This window comes from Clytia hemisphaerica, unplaced genomic scaffold (genome assembly GCF_902728285.1).
Source record: "Clytia hemisphaerica strain Z4C2 unplaced genomic scaffold, Clytia hemisphaerica genome assembly, whole genome shotgun sequence".
NCBI classification, from domain to species: domain Eukaryota; kingdom Metazoa; phylum Cnidaria; class Hydrozoa; order Leptothecata; family Clytiidae; genus Clytia; species Clytia hemisphaerica.
Window position 1 is genome coordinate 351,849 of NW_027104522.1, and position 16,782 is coordinate 368,630.

Sequence of the window (16,782 nt, forward strand, 5' to 3'; positions counted from 1 at the left end):
GTCCTCGTTACAAGATTTCGTCAAAGATACATTCTAAAACTAAGTAAATAATAACTTTCTAACATAAAATACTACAATCTTTTTGGTTTTTATGTAATTTGGTTTCTAACAATAAATATCCTAATAATAAATATATCTAGCAATAAACTTTTTTCATGAAATTTTCAAGAACAATTCAGAGGTGCCATGTTCATGCGCAATCTCTATTTATTGTCCTTCTTGTCTTGGCACCATTCTTGGACCGTCAGGCCACTCCCAGTTGCACAGTGGGCGACGCTTTGCCACAGGATAAGTGCTGTCCGAATACAAATCCATATAAATGTCCAAACAATTCCTGCAGAATGCTGGCTGCCCACAGCAACTGGTCTGCGTGTCGCTGTTGCCAATCTGGTCCATACATTCATCGTCTGTGTTGCAAGGTGAAACAGTGGTCCTACGCGTCCAATCCCTTATAACCCTATTTCGTGACAATCGTGCGACCACGATGATGAATCAATAGTCCGTCCAGGAGATGAGTCGGGTGAGGTCTACACGTACCGTTCCTCTCCTTCGAACCCGTCTCAGGATTCCTTGATGCTCTTTCTTCACTATGGCGCCAGCTCTTACTAATAATTTCTGAAAGTGTGGATTGTCCACAAATCCTCCAAATGGTAAGGGGCGTGAACCGTGTCCCATCAAGTTCAATTCACCCTACGTTGTGTGGTACACCAACCATGAGTACCAACGTGGTGTGAACCATGAGAGGGACGAGTTTTGCCTGATAATGAATTGATGAATATTTCGCACACGTTCCTACAGCTCTTCTCTCACTGCCGCTCTGGCATCTGCATTTAAGCTTGTGAATCGATTTGATTGCGAATTGATTTCCACAGTGTACATTTTGCTGTCGTATCTTCTTCTACTGTTGGTAACTGCTCTCTATACTTGTATAGCACGTTAAATCTTTAATCTCCGAATTGCTCGTACTGCACCACAATTCTTAATGTTCGGACTAATGTTCGCGAACCACACCATGATTTTATTTTACTCTTGATTCATATTTTACCACAAATATTTGTAAGTCACAACATTCGTATTTCCTCATAAATACCCGCAAATCACAAAAATTCGTACACACGTACCTCTTGTAATTGCCATTATACGTTAACTAACTTCGTCGTAACCCTGACAAAGGGGAGCTTCCGGGTGCTGACCTTGCTCAAAGGAGCCCGGGAACAGTTTAGTGTCTTACTCAGGACTTACTGCTACTCATAAAAATTCATTCAATATCGCTCTCTTTGTTAAAGAACCTTCAGATTTTCTCATTTCTATTACATTCCCCAGAACAGCACAACGAAACGGAACGGTTCAAGACCCATTAGGATCTCGGTAGAACCTCCAAATGTCAGCCGAGGGTTGACATTACTGTTCCGGGGATAAGAATTGATTGAGACTAATTTGAAGTTACTTTTTTGGTATGCATTATCTGCATGTCTTTACTCCATAATCATATATTAATTATATATCTCCCTTCTACTGAAAGTTGCAGGCTCCTTATCAAATATCCTTCGGCATGCTAGCCATACCGAAGGTGGGCCAAAATGAAATATGGCTGCCTGACACCTACTCAAAAATTCTTAATCTTTAGTAGCCCAACAACCTCGTTTGAAGACTTAACCTTTGATATGTGCGCTTCCAGCTCAACCGAAAAAATATTTTAGAAAAAGTTCTGTCCCCTGTGTTATAGACTACCCAACTAGATTTTTCTTAGACGGAAAGTATACAATCATCAAAAACCACGATTTCTTACTCTTGTTCGTGGTCTGTTCTTAGTTTTGAAATTTGATCTTCTTTCTTCTTCATCTCCTGAAGGTGAAGAAAACGACTATTATAAAACTTGACGATAGAGAAGTTCTTTAATTCTCTTAATGAGGTCAGTGACTACACGTTTTCTTATAAGAACAAACTTTATATATAAGAAAATAAGGCTTCGATGGCAAAAATATTAAGAACAAGTTCAGAACATTTCAAGGCTTCGAGGACTCCAAAATTCCGGATTATTTAGGAAAACGGAAAAAATATTCACAAAATGGCGAAAATAAGAACATAGTAACAAATTTTTAGGCTTCGAAAATTTTGGATGTTCTTATTAAAAAAAACGCGTAGTTTAATGCTCGAGCAAAATTTTGATATTAAACTTTATAGATGGTTCTATACAACAGTACCTGTTGATAAAACTTGCGATATTTTTCAATTTCCATCTTGTGTTGTTGCATCAACTCAACTATCTACACGAAAACGGGATAAATTTTACTTTAATTTAATTTTTTTATTGGTATATATAGTCTAAAAAGGTGGCAACGCCAAACTAAACTTTCCAAATTAGCTTAAAGCTCATTGGGACCAAAAAAGGCTTGGATTCTGACCAGATGACAAACAATATTCATCTGGGTTGAGCAGAACTTTTGTAATTCAATTTTCAGAAGCTTTTCGGAAAAAGACAGGGGAATAGTGGCGTTCTTTCTACGTACGGGTACATAGAAGTTGAAACCAAAATTTGGATCGCCCTAGAATACGCCCGCAAAACTTATTTATTTTGGCAGACTATAACAACTTAACTAACAGCTCCGACCTCGTAATTCAAGACGCAATGATGCACGTACCTGTTTCTTTTTGGAATTGCGTAGTTCAGTTTCCGTGATTGAGATCTGTTGTTGTATTTCTTGGATCTGTTGATTGAACTATGAGAATAACACAATAATTTTATTAATCTATTTAGGTAAGCAAGTTCTTGTCCCAATCCCCTCAGAACATTGTCTAGTAAGGCGTGAGTGCCAAAAACAAACAAGGGACTTCTGTCTTGAATCCCATTCCTTCCAGTAAAGCTCCTTTTAAGTCATGATAAAGGTGTTGGCCACTTGACCGTAGGCCCCATACTAAGAAAATCGAAGACCATTTAAAAGTCCTTTATTACGAGACTGTCGTATTTCATCAAAATGTCGCTGTATCTTAAATTTTGAAAGCAGCACTTCATAGCGAAAAGGGCTCATCGGAGGAAGGCGGGAAATGGAGGAAATACCTTATGCATAACTCTAATTAGCTCTTTTCACAGTGCCACTCTTACGTCACAAGATAATTCAACAAAATTATGGATATTGCACACCCAATAACTGTTTAACAAACACCATCATAGCAGATAACGACACCTTACAATGTAGGAGATGTGATAGACTTGTCCATTATGCCTGCTCTGAGCTCCCGGCTTATCAGATTCAGCTTTGTCTACAATATAAAAGCCGGCGCTTCGAATGTGTAAATTGTGTTAAAATAACGCCACTCTTACTTGAGAGGATTAAAACAAGCAGAAAAAAAGCTCGCAGTCACATCACAACAAAAGAAGCAGATAAAGATGAACATCAAGGATCGAAATTAGGTTTCAACGAGAGAATAACCTCTCTAGAAAGGAAAGTCGAGAAGCTAATGGATAAAAAAGACGTCAACAAAGAACGGAACAACAAACGATCTGAAACACAGCTCAACAACACAGAAACAAAAAAACAATCATATGCAGAAGTCACCAAAGATGATCTACAAAAACAAGAGGTGACCATAAAAAGTTTCATCAAATCAGTGAACGAAGAGGAGCGTTGGCTCAAATCAACCAAGTGCAACATCATGGTGCATGATTTAGGTGAAAACAAGCACGAAAACGAAGAACAGCAACGAGTTGGCGACAAAGATTTTATAGAAAGAATACTGAAAGCACAAAAGGGTTTCGATGTGACGATAATCAAGGTAGAACGCATAGGTGCTCGTAAAGATGAAATGTATACAAATGAACGATGGAGACCATTAAAAGTTACTCTCGAGAGTGAAGAAGAAAGGATTAGAATACTTGCATCAGCCCACAAACTAGATAAAGATGATTTCAGAGTGTCAGACGATTTTTCAAAGAAAGAACGCGAGATAATAAAGCAATGGCATTATAAAGCAAAAGAAAAAACATCGAAAGAAAAAGACAAGAGTCATATATGGAAAGTGAGAGGTAGTCCTAGGACTAAACTCTATTTAAAGAAATTTACGACGGAAATAACATCATGATTGTAAGAAGAGTGGGTCAGAGGCCCAGTAGCTGTAAAACTCTATAATAGAATTGACAAGCTAATGGAATGATAAGATCCATAAATTGTAAAGATGTAAGATTGTTTCATAGAGGTCAATAGACCTGAGAAATACACTTCTATAAATTAAAAATGACCGTTACAAAAACAACGAAAGAAGTAGCATCACAGCGGTTTGTTTTTACAACAATTTCGATTCAAGGGCAATACTTTAATCCATATGAAACCTTATCGGTAATAAATCTGTTGACTGTTTCTCCGGCTGAAAATAGTCAGGAAAATACTAGCGTAATTTTGTTTTATATAAAAGTACATTTCTACAATTTAAAGTAAATGGGTTATCTAATTCTATCTTTTTCTACTGTTATGAAATTAGGTTTGAATCAACTCACTGGTACAATATAAACGAGTTGAAGCCTACAACCATGGTCGAAATATATTGAGATTTAGTATATTTTAACGTTTTTAAAAATCTAAAGTTCGGGCGAGAACTGCTATTGCAGCACTTCCACTTTCTTTCGTTGAATATTTCGATTTTGGAGGGGTTTGGTGGCTTCTAGGCTATATTCCAAGCCTTTTTGGAGCAAATTTGAGCTTTTAAATCCTGAGATCCTAAGGTCTTGTAGCTACATCGTCTGCTAATAAATCTTTAAAGAAATTAACGGTTACCCGTGCAAAAGCTTTATTGATTCATTGAACCAACCTTTACACTTGATACTCCCCCAGTTTACCTCCATTCGAAAACCTATTTCCGAGTCGGTAAACTAGGTAATTTATTTATCTTTATCAAAATCTATATCAAACCACACTATAAGAATGTCGTTGGCTGTATGCTGGGAAAACCAACTTAAAAAAACTTTGAGGTAATTTAAAAATTCCTGTATTTAATCATGATTATGATGATGATGTATACAAGCTCACAGGCCCGAGGTGGACCTCTACGAACCGATTTCTAATTACAATATTAATATGTCAAGTATCTTAGTTGGTGTTTTTCCCACGCTTTGTTTAGGCTTTCTTTAAACAATTTGATTGAGGTCGACTCGATGACAAATCGCGGTAGTGCATTCCATGTTGGGATCGATCTATAGTAGAAAGATTTCGTCTGAGCCCCACGAAAACCATCATCAGCAAAGTTTGGAACAAATTCATGATCATGGAATCTGGTTGGACGGGATTTTTTAACAAACTTGTTCCGAGTTGTCTGTGGGTCGTAAAAATGAATATGCTTATATATTTGCACCATATCACTGAAAAGCCTTCTGAACTCAAGAGATGGAAGCTTGAGTCTTTTTAAACGTTCTTCGTAGTGGAGATTACGATATTGAGGAATCAGTCTTGTCGCCCGTCTTTGAACACCTTCAATCAAGTTTATACTACGACGTAATTTTGGCTGCCATACTGATTGTGCATATTCCAAGTGAGGTCTGACAAAGGTGGTGTACAGAGTACAAAGTGCCGAAGGACTCAAGTCGTTAAAACTTCTTTTGATAACTCCAAGGATTGAATTTGCTTTGTTAACCTGTTTGGATATATGCTCCTCGAAAGTTAGTTCCGAATCGATCAAGATGCCGAGGTCTTTTTCTTCAAAAACATGTTCAAGTTCATTACCTCCAAGCTGGTATCTGTGTGCATGCTTGATGTTGGCGAATTTACCTATTGTTAAGACATGACATTTATCAGGATGAAACGTGAGTAACCAATCCTGAGACCACTTTTCCATTTCATCGATATCTCTTTGTACAACGATAGAGTCTTCTACCGAATCTATAGTCTTCACTATTTTCGTGTCATCAGCGAAGAGAAATGCATCCGAAACTACTTTGTCTGGCAAATCATTGATGTAAATGACAAATAGCAGAGGTCCAAGTACACTTCCTTGAGGAATCCCACTTACGACAGGGTTAGTTGTTGATTTGGCTGAGTTGACTTTGACCAGCTGCTTGCGATCTGACAAAAACGATGTTATCCAGTTTAGTAGACTTCCACCTACCCCGTAACATTCCAGTTTTTTCTTTAACCTCCTGTGAGGGACGGTGTCAAACGCTTTTGCAAAATCAAAATAGATGCAATCGACAACTTTGCCTTCTGCCATCGTTTCACAACATTGGTCAATGTAGTAAAGAAGTTGAGTGACTGTTGATCGCTTACCAATAAAACCGTACTGTTTTTCAGATAAAAGATTTTCTTCCACAAGATGATCCGTAATTGCTTTTCGTAGCACTGACTCCATCATTTTGCATACTATAGATGTTAAACTGACTGGACGGTAGTTTATGGCTAGGTTGTGAGCACCCTTGTTCTTGTAGATTGGCGTGACATGCGCCATCTTCCAGTCCTCAGGTAATACGCTATCTTCTAATGTTTTGTTCATGATTATCTTCAGCGGTTCTGCAACGAAGTCAACTAGTTCCTTCAGCATCAACGGATGAATCTCATCTGGTCCAAATGATTTGCTGGGGTCAAGCTGCTTGATCTGTCTTATTATTGTTTCTAGAGAAATTTCAGGGATATCGATCATCGTATCTGTTCTTTTATCAAATGAAGGTAATTGTCCGTTTGGCTCATTCGTAAATACACCACAAAATTGCTTTTGTAGGATATTTGCCTTTTCTATGTCTTCATGCTTCAATGATTCTTTGTTGTCCTCCGACTCCAGAAGAGATGCAACTCGGCTTGTCGACTTCAATTGATTTCTTACATGCGACCAAAATCGCTTCGGGTTGTTCTTTGCCGATCTGCTAATTTCTCGTTCATGGTTTCTACGCGTGCGTCTCATTATACTGTTGACTCGGTTTCGCGCCGAAACATATTTTGCTCTATTGAACTCCTTGTCAGCATCCGAAGAATTAATCCACTTCCTATGTAGGCGATCTTTCATCCTGATTTCATTTCGAATATCTTCCCCTATCGGAATATTTCCTTTTTTCTTCCAGAAGGAATTTCCAACTTCTTTTAGCGGGACGAATCGGCTCTTTAGATCGTTTAGATCAGTTTTGAACTGTTCCCAGAGCTCACATACTGTCTTTCCGTTTGATGTCGCGATAAAGTCTTGCTTCCAATTAGCCGCTCGAAGAAAGCTTCGCATTTCCTGGAAGTTAGCTGAATTGTAGGAATACTTTTGGCAACTTGGCTTCTGCTCAGCACAACACTTGAAGTCAAAGACAAGTACACTGTGGTCACCTTTTCCAAGTGGACTAAGATATTTGAGATTGTTGACTTGGTTATATTCACTGGTTAGAATGAGGTCTACTAGAGACGGATCGTCTGTTCCTCTACATCTCGTCGGCTCTTTGACGTATTGGTAAAGAAATGAATCTCGTAGTGCATCCAAGAATTTTTCTTCTTTACTGTCCTCAATATGGGGGGTTGTCCAGTTTTCCCAATTTATTGTTGGTAGATTAAAATCTCCAACTATACATTTGTGTGAATATCTCTTGTCTTGACTCAATGACTTCAACAGGCTGTTCAACATAGAATTGTTTTCGTGCGAGTTAGCTTGCTTCGTAGGGCTTCTGTATATACACGCAAATACAAGTTTGTCTTTCTTTGCTAGACGAATCTCGATAATACAGGTTTCTTCGAATTCAACAGGACTTTCGATGTCAGCAACTAGATGGTCTATTGATGAGTGTGCCAATATAACGATTCCTCGACCTTTGTTGTTATTGGTATTAGTGGAGTTAACAACTTTGTAGTCTTTCATTTCGTATTCGTGGATTTGCCATTTTTCACCATGTTTGGGTTTTACTTCACAAATTGCGATTAGGTGCGGTTTCTCGAGTTGATTTATCTTATTTAATATTCCTTTCTTTGCTTTCGTAAATTGATCGGCATTTGTTGATAGGATTCTTATTTCAGGTATAGTTCTTGGGGTAGGGTTTGCTTTATTGCTAGTTGATGCTTGTTTATAGTGGTTTGTTTTTATTGTTGTTTTTTGATTTTCAGCTTCTTTACAGCGAAACCGTTTTTTGTATCACCTCTGACTCGATAAATTTCAGTTTGAGATTTTTCCTCAGAGTTTAGCTTCTTTGCATCGTTCGATAATTCCTTATATACTTTCCGTTGTGCGGGTGTTAGGTCCTCTGTAATACTGATACCTTTGTAGTTTTCTAATCCCTTTAAACTTGTTAAATTTCCGATAACGGTCCATTTTTCTTGTTCATTTTTGAGTGATAACAACAAGGGTCGCTTTTTATTTCCATCTGCTACGCCTAATCTTCTGACACGCTGAATGTTAGCTCGGGCATGGGTATCCTTGATAAAATCTGATGCCCAACTTTTGTCATTTTCTTCATCTTTCTCTGGTAAACCATGAACGATGACATTTGGTGCACGTCTTCTCTTGTCTGCCTCTTCTGCTCCCTCTTCACGCCAGGCATCTTTGATAACTTCCTTTAGTGAGTCTTGATTTGGGGTAGCAAGATTAGTGGTGTTGGAGGAGGTAACGGAAGCATACGTTTTTTCTGAGAGTGCTTTACACTCTGTTTTGATTGTTTGTTCAATCATTTCTTTGATAGTCGGTTTGAGTGACTCGAGTTTCTCTTCAAACTTTTGCTCAACGTACTCTATGGTGTGGAAACCCGGATCTTCATTGAGATTTCTCTTTAGGTTCGCCAGTTCTTTCTTTTGGGATGCAATAGTAACTCTATCGACTTCGTTTTGCTTGAGAAGCCCCTTACAGGCTTCTAGCTCTCTTCGTAGGTTTTCGACTTCCTGTTCAAGTTTAAGAGATGATTGGGCTCGTCTTGAAGGGATGAGGGCTGAGAGTACAGGTTTAACTTCTACACAATTTTGGCAGGTGTACCTGTAATGAGTGCTTTTCGTCTTGTCGATGAACTGCTGTATCTGGTACGCGGGAAGCATCGTACATCTATAGTGAACACTCCTCTTGCACTTGACACAGGTCAAGCGGTCTTTGTCTTTATCAACGATATCGTCGGTGCATTGTTTTAGTGTGCAAACCAGCAATCGGCCACCACCTTCTTCTGGCCTTGATGGCATCATGATGCCGGCTTCCAAGCTCGGGTAAACCAGAAGGATTGGTGATTTTTATCGAAATTTGATGAATTTTAGTGAAGTTGTGCAGAAAAAAAATTTCAGATCCAGAAAAGCGTGTGTCTGCGAAAATAATTGACGTCAAAAAATCATGCTTTATTAAATGCGAGAAAACGTGAATTTTTGTACAACTGTTACTCCATTCAGGCCCTTAAAAATGACCGCTTTAGAATCTAACGAAGCTTCTAATAACATATTTTTAAAACTTCTTTCTTATAAAAAGTATTATTTTTCTTTAAAAACATGGTTTTCCGTTATGATATCATTTCTCACCCTACCGTTTCAAAGTCCAATTTCCAAAATCAATACCGCTAAGTTCGTTAAGTCCAAAGGACGAGTAATTACTACTTAGTCAAATCGTAAACATGGAGTTCTATATCACTTGTGTGGAAAATTTTGAACGCTGGTTGTACCCCATCCCCGGGATAGGGTAAAACTCTTCTTGGCTGGTGAAGCATACAACTGAGTCTTTAAAGTAATTTTAAGCGGGGAGCAACTGTAGTTCAGCAGAGATTTGAGTTATGGTAGTTCAAACAAGAAGTTATAGTAAGTATATTCATCTGGTGGCTGTCAGCGGAGCCGGGAGTAAGGTAGAAGAGAAGAGAAGGAAAGTTCTTTCCTATTTGCGCTAGACATAGGGTTTGGGGGTCGCAGGCTGAGGCGGCGCCCCACATTTACTCTCAACTCTCAGTTACTTACCGCCAAGATCCAAGCTACTCATTCGTTGAGTTGGTGGTGACCGGGATCAAACCCTAGAACCTAAGATTTCTCTGCCACAAGAAGCTCCGCTCAAAGAAGTCGAAGTAAGGAATGTTATCGGTTTATTCGGCTTATCCTATGGCTGCTTCAAGACTACAACAGATCCTGAAGAGCGTCGTCAGTACACTTCACTGTCGACAACTTTTAGGGGTGGGGCAATTTGTTCGAGCTAGAAATTCATCATGGTTTGCAGGAAAATAAAGTATACACAATTATAGACGTTCGGTTTATCTACTGTATAATCGATCGTTTTAATCGTTTTTAAAGTCATATTCGATAAAGTTACGAGTAGCCAGCTATTTACTACTCTGTACCAAAGTGTATCTCACGTTTATCGCTTCGTAGTACACTATATGCGCATCATCTGTTCGATAAAAAGATTCCCGTGCGGATACCTCCGCGATGAAGTATGATTTGTAAATAGAAACACTTCTCTCATAGTTTCCCCTCTCTGAACAACACTCCCTCTCAGTGATCGGTTTGAAAAATCTCAAATGAGAAAAGACAATGGCAACAGTCTCTACGGTAATGAATTTTGAAATTAGTCGTAGAGACAAGCTATTTACTCAATGACACTTTCAAAATAAATAATGAAACTTCTAAGAAAAATCGTTTTGTTCAATATCATCAACTTTCCCTTCTAAAAGAATGTCAGCAAATATTTTTAGTGGATCGTTATCACTGTGCTGATAATAATGAATAAAGATTATTACGTAAGCATTTAAAATATCTCTAATAACATTTACTTCAGGTACACATTTTGAACTTAAAGCCTTGATAACGAAAAAATATTAATTGAAACTGAAGCTATACTAGTTTTATTATGATTTTAGATATTTTAGATTTACAGCTTTATAACAAACTTTCGATTGTTGGATCAGTAAGACAGATTTGCTTGACCAGAGCATGAAAGAAACTGGAGTAGAACTGGGAACACCTGATCTATGATGCCAATAGTTTAGTTCATTTGTCTTCTTGAAATAGTTTTTACTGTCGACGTTCTACTATTGATACGCTCCCTTATCCGAATTAGAGACCGTCAACCGCAATTTTCATGTCATGCCATATTATGGTTATAGCTTAAGGGTTTGACCGTATCCGAGAGTCTTCTACTTCTTCAGAGTAGGCAGCCGCCATACATCATCGCCACACAGATAACACCGAGTTTATGTATTTGCACTTTTGAGGACGGTAGAGTGACTGAAGCGATTTGGAAAAACCCGCAATTCCGCCCCGCAAAATCGAGGACGGTAAAAGTGCTGATTTACCGTCGTCCTCAGCTGGTCAGGATCTACTCAAATTAGAACCTTACCGTCTCCGTCGCTGAAAAACACACATACATAAACTCGCTAACATTCACTAGCGAACAGTATTGACAACTTTTATGTACGGTGGATACTATTCAAGCGCATGAAACCTAGCATGAAACATAGAGTACTACAGAAAAACGAATAGTTCTTGTTTCTTTTGAGGCTATGGAGAAAGTAGGAGGTTTAAGACAGAATGAGATTTCATCATGGATTAATTTATAAACATACAGACAACTCCAACGTTATAACCGCTTATACAAAAAAGGGCTTTGTAATAGAAGCTTTACTTAAAAACGGCATGCGTCATTGAAATGAGAAAGCAGGGGCGATTTCCTGATAACATCAGCACGTGATATAATAAATATCCTAGTCTGATAACGAAAAAAAGGCATATCTAAGGCTGGTGGATCAATAAGAAGATTAGATTAGATTAACTAATTGTGATCGCGTTGTCTTTACAAAAGTGAAAGTATATACAGGTATATACAGCCTGTTCGATCATAAAAGATGATTAGACCTTAATAGCTTATGTTTGGAGGTGCATGTGTCGAAAGCTTTATTTTTATGGAGTGTAGCCTGGTAGCATATTTTGCATGAATACACGCAACTCATCGCTAGTGTCCCTAAGCGGGTGTTACTTAGGACCAGGAATCGTACTTTTGCTAAAAAGTGTGCCGTGATTAGGTAGGAAATCCTACCTAGGTCACGTGGCATTACAATTGAATTTCAGCGCTTGACCAATCAGAAATCATGCGGATTTTTGAAAACAATAGAAACTATATTTCTTGCGATATTCACTTTTTTTGCCTGCGATGGCTTAAAGTACGACGTCTAGCCCTTCGGGCTTTAGAAATCTATGGGACCAGGGTGTTGGTTACTTAGGGCAAATTACGGGTACAGAGACTGACCACCTGAAGCGTTTTGAATCTTTGGACCGAAATAGGAGAGAACAAAATCAGAAAGTCCAATGTTTTCCTAGTAGAAAAACTGAGAAAAATATCAATGTGAAGACAAATAATAAAACAGTTCTTGGAAATTCCTGAAGATCACACACCGCATTCATCATCATGGTTTGTCAAAATCAATCGAACCTCGAAGCACCAGAAAACAATATTAAGGTAATAAATAATATCGTTTTCTACTTGAGAAAAATCATGTCATCGAGAAAAGGTTTAAAATGTGATTCATTTAAGACTTTATCGGTGACAAAGTCGGTCCAATTTATATTAGCAAAGGAAAATAAAATAACATGTCACCAAAATTAGATTTCATTTTTTCTACTAGATCAACGTGTTCCTGTTAAATCAAAAGATCGATTGCATTTCCGTTAATGACGTCATCCATTCCGCATTCCCAGGAACCAGTCTGTCGAAACTCAAAGCCATCTTATCAGAAAGACACGCCGTCCCTGAAGACCTTATCGTGTTATTTGTAAAGGCAGAAACGTCCGTGAGAAGATGTACTGGGGCATACATTGAAGACCTATTTTTCGACGAAACGACAGGAACATATCGTAGGGAAATCAATTTGGAATTCATTTTACATTCATTCCATCCTTTAATGGAAGGGCTGTGTGAGAGACACCATATTCCATATTTGAAGAACATCAGACTGAAGACATTGACAGGAGAAATGCTCACCCCGGTAACAGTTTCCTCGAAAAGAAACACCAGTAAAAATACACCAGTTAGAGATATGAGATTTGTTAAAGATCTAGTTGGATATTTATCAGAAAACCTAAATATACCACCGTGGAATCAACGACTTTTCTTACAACACATACTCCTGAGAGATTTGGACAAAAGTTTAGTGGAGTTGTATTTGGAGCAACAGAAACAGTTGCAATCGGAGGAATTGGTCTTATGTTTAGCCATAAAACCTCCGGAATCGGTCAGAATCACATTGCAGATTCCCTTTGCTGAAGATCACCGTCATACGGAGATTAATATATTAGAAACTGCCCGAATAGTTGACTTAAAAGAACACGTTAGAAACATGACGGGTACCCCATCTGACCAATTAGATGTGTTCAACAATACGGACGATTTAAACCAGACACAAATGTTAGAAGATCAGAAATCTATCTGGAAGAATGACGTCGCAAACTTCAGAATCGAAAAATCGGTTAATGTTTGTATTAAAGAGGTTAACGATGCACAGGACTTCCACATTTTCCAAAAACGATACACAATATTGAATTATGACACGGAAACCGTGCGTCGATTGAAGAGACGTACACAGACGGAAGCCGGCCTACAGGATAAGAACCTTGCTCTTGATATCGAAATGACGGTATCAGAAAATACTTTGCTGAAGAACGTAAATGAAACGATTTGTTTTCGGCTGGCAGATAAAGAGATTTGTAGAATCTCATAATTGTTCGTAAAGGGAACCGTATAAGAAACTTCATACGATTTGTCGTACCTATATATAAGACATTTATTGAACAAGTATTGTATACCAAGACAAAAATATTATCCTTAGATGAATTTTGTAGGAACTCTATTTAATGTGATGATCGTCATAAGGCTTCTACTTTTTGAAGCCTTATCAATAATCCATCTCTGATATAAGGAAAACATTTTAAATAAATTTCATTTCACTGTAAAATTCCACCCGCCTACCGTTGTGATTGCCAACCTCAGTCACTTGGTTCACACTGAGAGAAAAGGTGGACAGAAGGAAGGGAGATCCCCTACGGAATCTTTATGATATTTATTATATATACATTATGGCACAACAGAGAATCGGAATAACTTTTTTAGATGTTATGTAGTAGGTGATGCAGCCCTAGTTTGAATGTAGAGCAGTCGGCCACGGTGTGTAAAGTAGTGAGATCAATCCCTGACCGGGTCATACCAAAGCCGTCATTTGTGTCGCCTCTAATTGCAATCACAAGACTAGAAAAACTCACTCATGGAATATACGACAAATTAGACAAAACAAACCTGGTTTTCTAGTTGAGTTTTCATTTCAGAATCTTGTTTCGTTTTCAGTGTATCAAACTTGGCGTTCAAAAGATCAATTTCTACTGATAACGACTCCTAGAGAGAGAAACAAATTAAGATTGAGGTAAATGCTACAAAAGGAAGGATAGATTTGAGGTATGTTCCTCAGAGATAAGTTTCGATCTTTCTAATTTGGTTTTGAAAGATATTTCCCCGATACATACGATATATAGCTCAGATTCTAGCCTTAGAATTAGCCACTCTTTTTCAGAATGGTGAAAAGTTTTAGCTTTCTCAAAAATCTAAAACTAGTTAGATGGAATAAGGACTTGAAAGTTGAAAGCATATTCCATTAGTACCTTTTCCTTGGTTCGTTCGTTTAATTCCTGCTGCAAGGTTTTGATAGTGTTGTCTTTGTCCTTTAAGTGGATTTGTAGTTTCTGAAACGTAAAGTTACACAATCATTCGAAAATTCAAATTACTGATCGGACTGCGAGTCTTGTGTTGCTCAATTACACCTGATAGGATAGTTCAATTTTCATTAAATTTTCCACAAAGTACCATCATGTAAAGATCAATTTAAAAATGAAAAAAGTCTAAAATTATACCGTAAGAAATGATGACGTCATCAAAAGGGTAATTTATTTTTAGCTAATTGTTTGAGAAAAAAACGTAGCTCAAATTTTAAATTTTTTCTTCTGTTAAGCGAAAAATCTCGGATTGTAAAAATTTTTGAAAAAAAAAACATTTTGCAATAACTTCAATTGGGATTTATCTTAGGTTATGAAAATTTGTAGAGAAGTAGATTTTAGTTTTATAGGATCGTCATGAGATAAAAAGAATCCCGTCAGTGTTCGAAGTTAGAAGAAAAATTCTGCCCAACGGGGCAGATAGGGTTAAGGAGCAAAGTAGCAAAGAGTACTATTGCTTCCTAAACGGCTGTTTGTCGACAAGGTGTCGAAGTCGTTAGACGGACAGGCTTGTTACTTCGAAAATAGGCAGAAGTTCATGTCTGCAGTAGATACAATGAATGGCTTGCTTTAATGATTTCAATTATGATAGACCTCTGACAACAAGGCAAAAAGCCGTTTCAGCGACTTTTAGCATCCTTGATCTAAAAAAAAGAAGCGCCACAAAAGAAAGAAACATTATAAGTAAGAGCTTACATGGCATTCTTGAACAACCACTTGCATTTGTTGCTAGAGAAAAAGATTAAAGAAAAAGTTAATGATCTCGGTAGTTTTTCAAGTTTCTACTAAATAAAATGCGTCAAGAATTGAACAGCAAAACTACTGATGGAGAAGGACACAAGTGCTGAAAATTGAAATTTTCAACATTATAAGTAAGGTGACCCTAAATGAAAAAAAAATTTTGGAGCCTTCATTAACTTTTTGGGTTTTCAAAGCCTTTTGAAAGTTTTTTAGTATAATTTTCTAAGAAGTCTGTAAAGCTCTAACAGGTTTTCAATTTTTTAGCCACGAAGCCTTATGTTATTAGATAATTTGTTCTTGTATGAAAATATGTGTACACATACACAGTACAAACCTCAAACTCTACTTTATTTGCTTGTACAGACTTCCCAATAGAATTGAGTTCATCTTTCTGCTTTGATACCAATGCTTCTGAAGACATTAGATTCTAAAAAAGAAAGACGAGGAGTTTTATGAGAAAAATTTACTTAGGTACAGCATAGAAATATAAGTTGGTTTTGATTCAGTCACTTGGTCGAATCTGATGGTTAGCGGGGACTGAATTACTAAAAGAAATATGAGGCAAACTCGAACATAGAATACATCCCCCCTGAGCTTATTTTTCAAAAAAGACTGGGGGCTAGCTTGCTAGGGGGGGGCTGAGTGTTGTGTAATGGAACTGTGGCAGAGCTGATAGGTTGAAGATATTTTGAATTATGTTAAAAATCGATGCTGTGGGGAAGGTTTTATCCGTCTTGAAAAACAATTTTGCACAATTTTTTTGATGTTTTGCTTTGTGAAGGTGGGGGCTATGTTTCTAGAATTTAGCGGGGGGCTATTTTCCTTAGCCCCCCCCCCCTGAAAAATGCTGGGGGCTGGACTCCTCTGCACACTATGTCGAAATCTTATAGATAAGGAAAATCTTTAAAACGACTCATAACGCTTTATTTTCATTATGGTAGAAGTCGTATCTTAACTTTGTTACTTCAGGCTTAGCTTACTAAGCTAAGATATGAAATGATAATGTGTTCTCTACATAATATCACGCTTGTGCACTACTTCGAAGACTTTGTGTCACTTATTTTCAATTCTTTTTGGCTTCTACATTTGACCAATCAAATTGATTGAAAAGTTGACGATACGTAGATGATCATAGGAAACGTACGGTCGAAATGAATCATGGGTAACCAGGAACAGATGGTTTTGTGTCTAACAAAAGGTTGAAGAGCTTAGGAGGGCTTAGTGGATAAATATTTATGTCTAGGTTCAGAAGTTTGTTGAACAAAAGATGTCTTGCCTGAGAGTAAATAGAGCAATGCAAAATAAAGTGTTGAGAGTTTTCGATGGAATTTGGTCTACACGCACAAAAGGGATCTAAAGTGTCACGAAAACCGTGTCTAAATTTATGTTCATTGAG

At 37.7% G+C, this 16,782-nt stretch overlaps 2 protein-coding genes across 4 annotated transcripts in view; one reads left to right on the forward strand and one right to left on the reverse strand.

Annotated features, from left to right (window-relative positions):
• The window catches only part of LOC136821970 (centrobin-like), an 80,447-nt gene that overhangs the window by 13,757 nt on the left and 49,908 nt on the right, over nt 1-16,782 (reverse strand). For all 3 annotated transcript variants that reach the window (XM_067078189.1, XM_067078188.1, XM_067078187.1), the window contains exons 11-17: nt 15,721-15,813; nt 15,342-15,374; nt 14,535-14,615; nt 14,176-14,271; nt 2,643-2,720; nt 2,205-2,267; nt 1,790-1,845 (exon numbers count right to left, since the gene is read on the reverse strand). In XM_067078189.1, coding sequence (XP_066934290.1) covers nt 1,790-1,845; nt 2,205-2,267; nt 2,643-2,720; nt 14,176-14,271; nt 14,535-14,615; nt 15,342-15,374; nt 15,721-15,813 — 500 coding nt within the window. The remainder of the gene's footprint in view (nt 1-1,789; nt 1,846-2,204; nt 2,268-2,642; nt 2,721-14,175; nt 14,272-14,534; nt 14,616-15,341; nt 15,375-15,720; nt 15,814-16,782) is intronic.
• LOC136821966 (uncharacterized) lies at nt 12,205-13,837 on the forward strand. Its single transcript, XM_067078183.1, has 2 exons — nt 12,205-12,345; nt 12,512-13,837. The coding sequence occupies exons 1-2, from the start codon at nt 12,295-12,297 to the stop codon at nt 13,601-13,603; spliced, it is 1,143 nt and encodes a 380-aa protein (XP_066934284.1). The 5' UTR covers nt 12,205-12,294; the 3' UTR covers nt 13,604-13,837.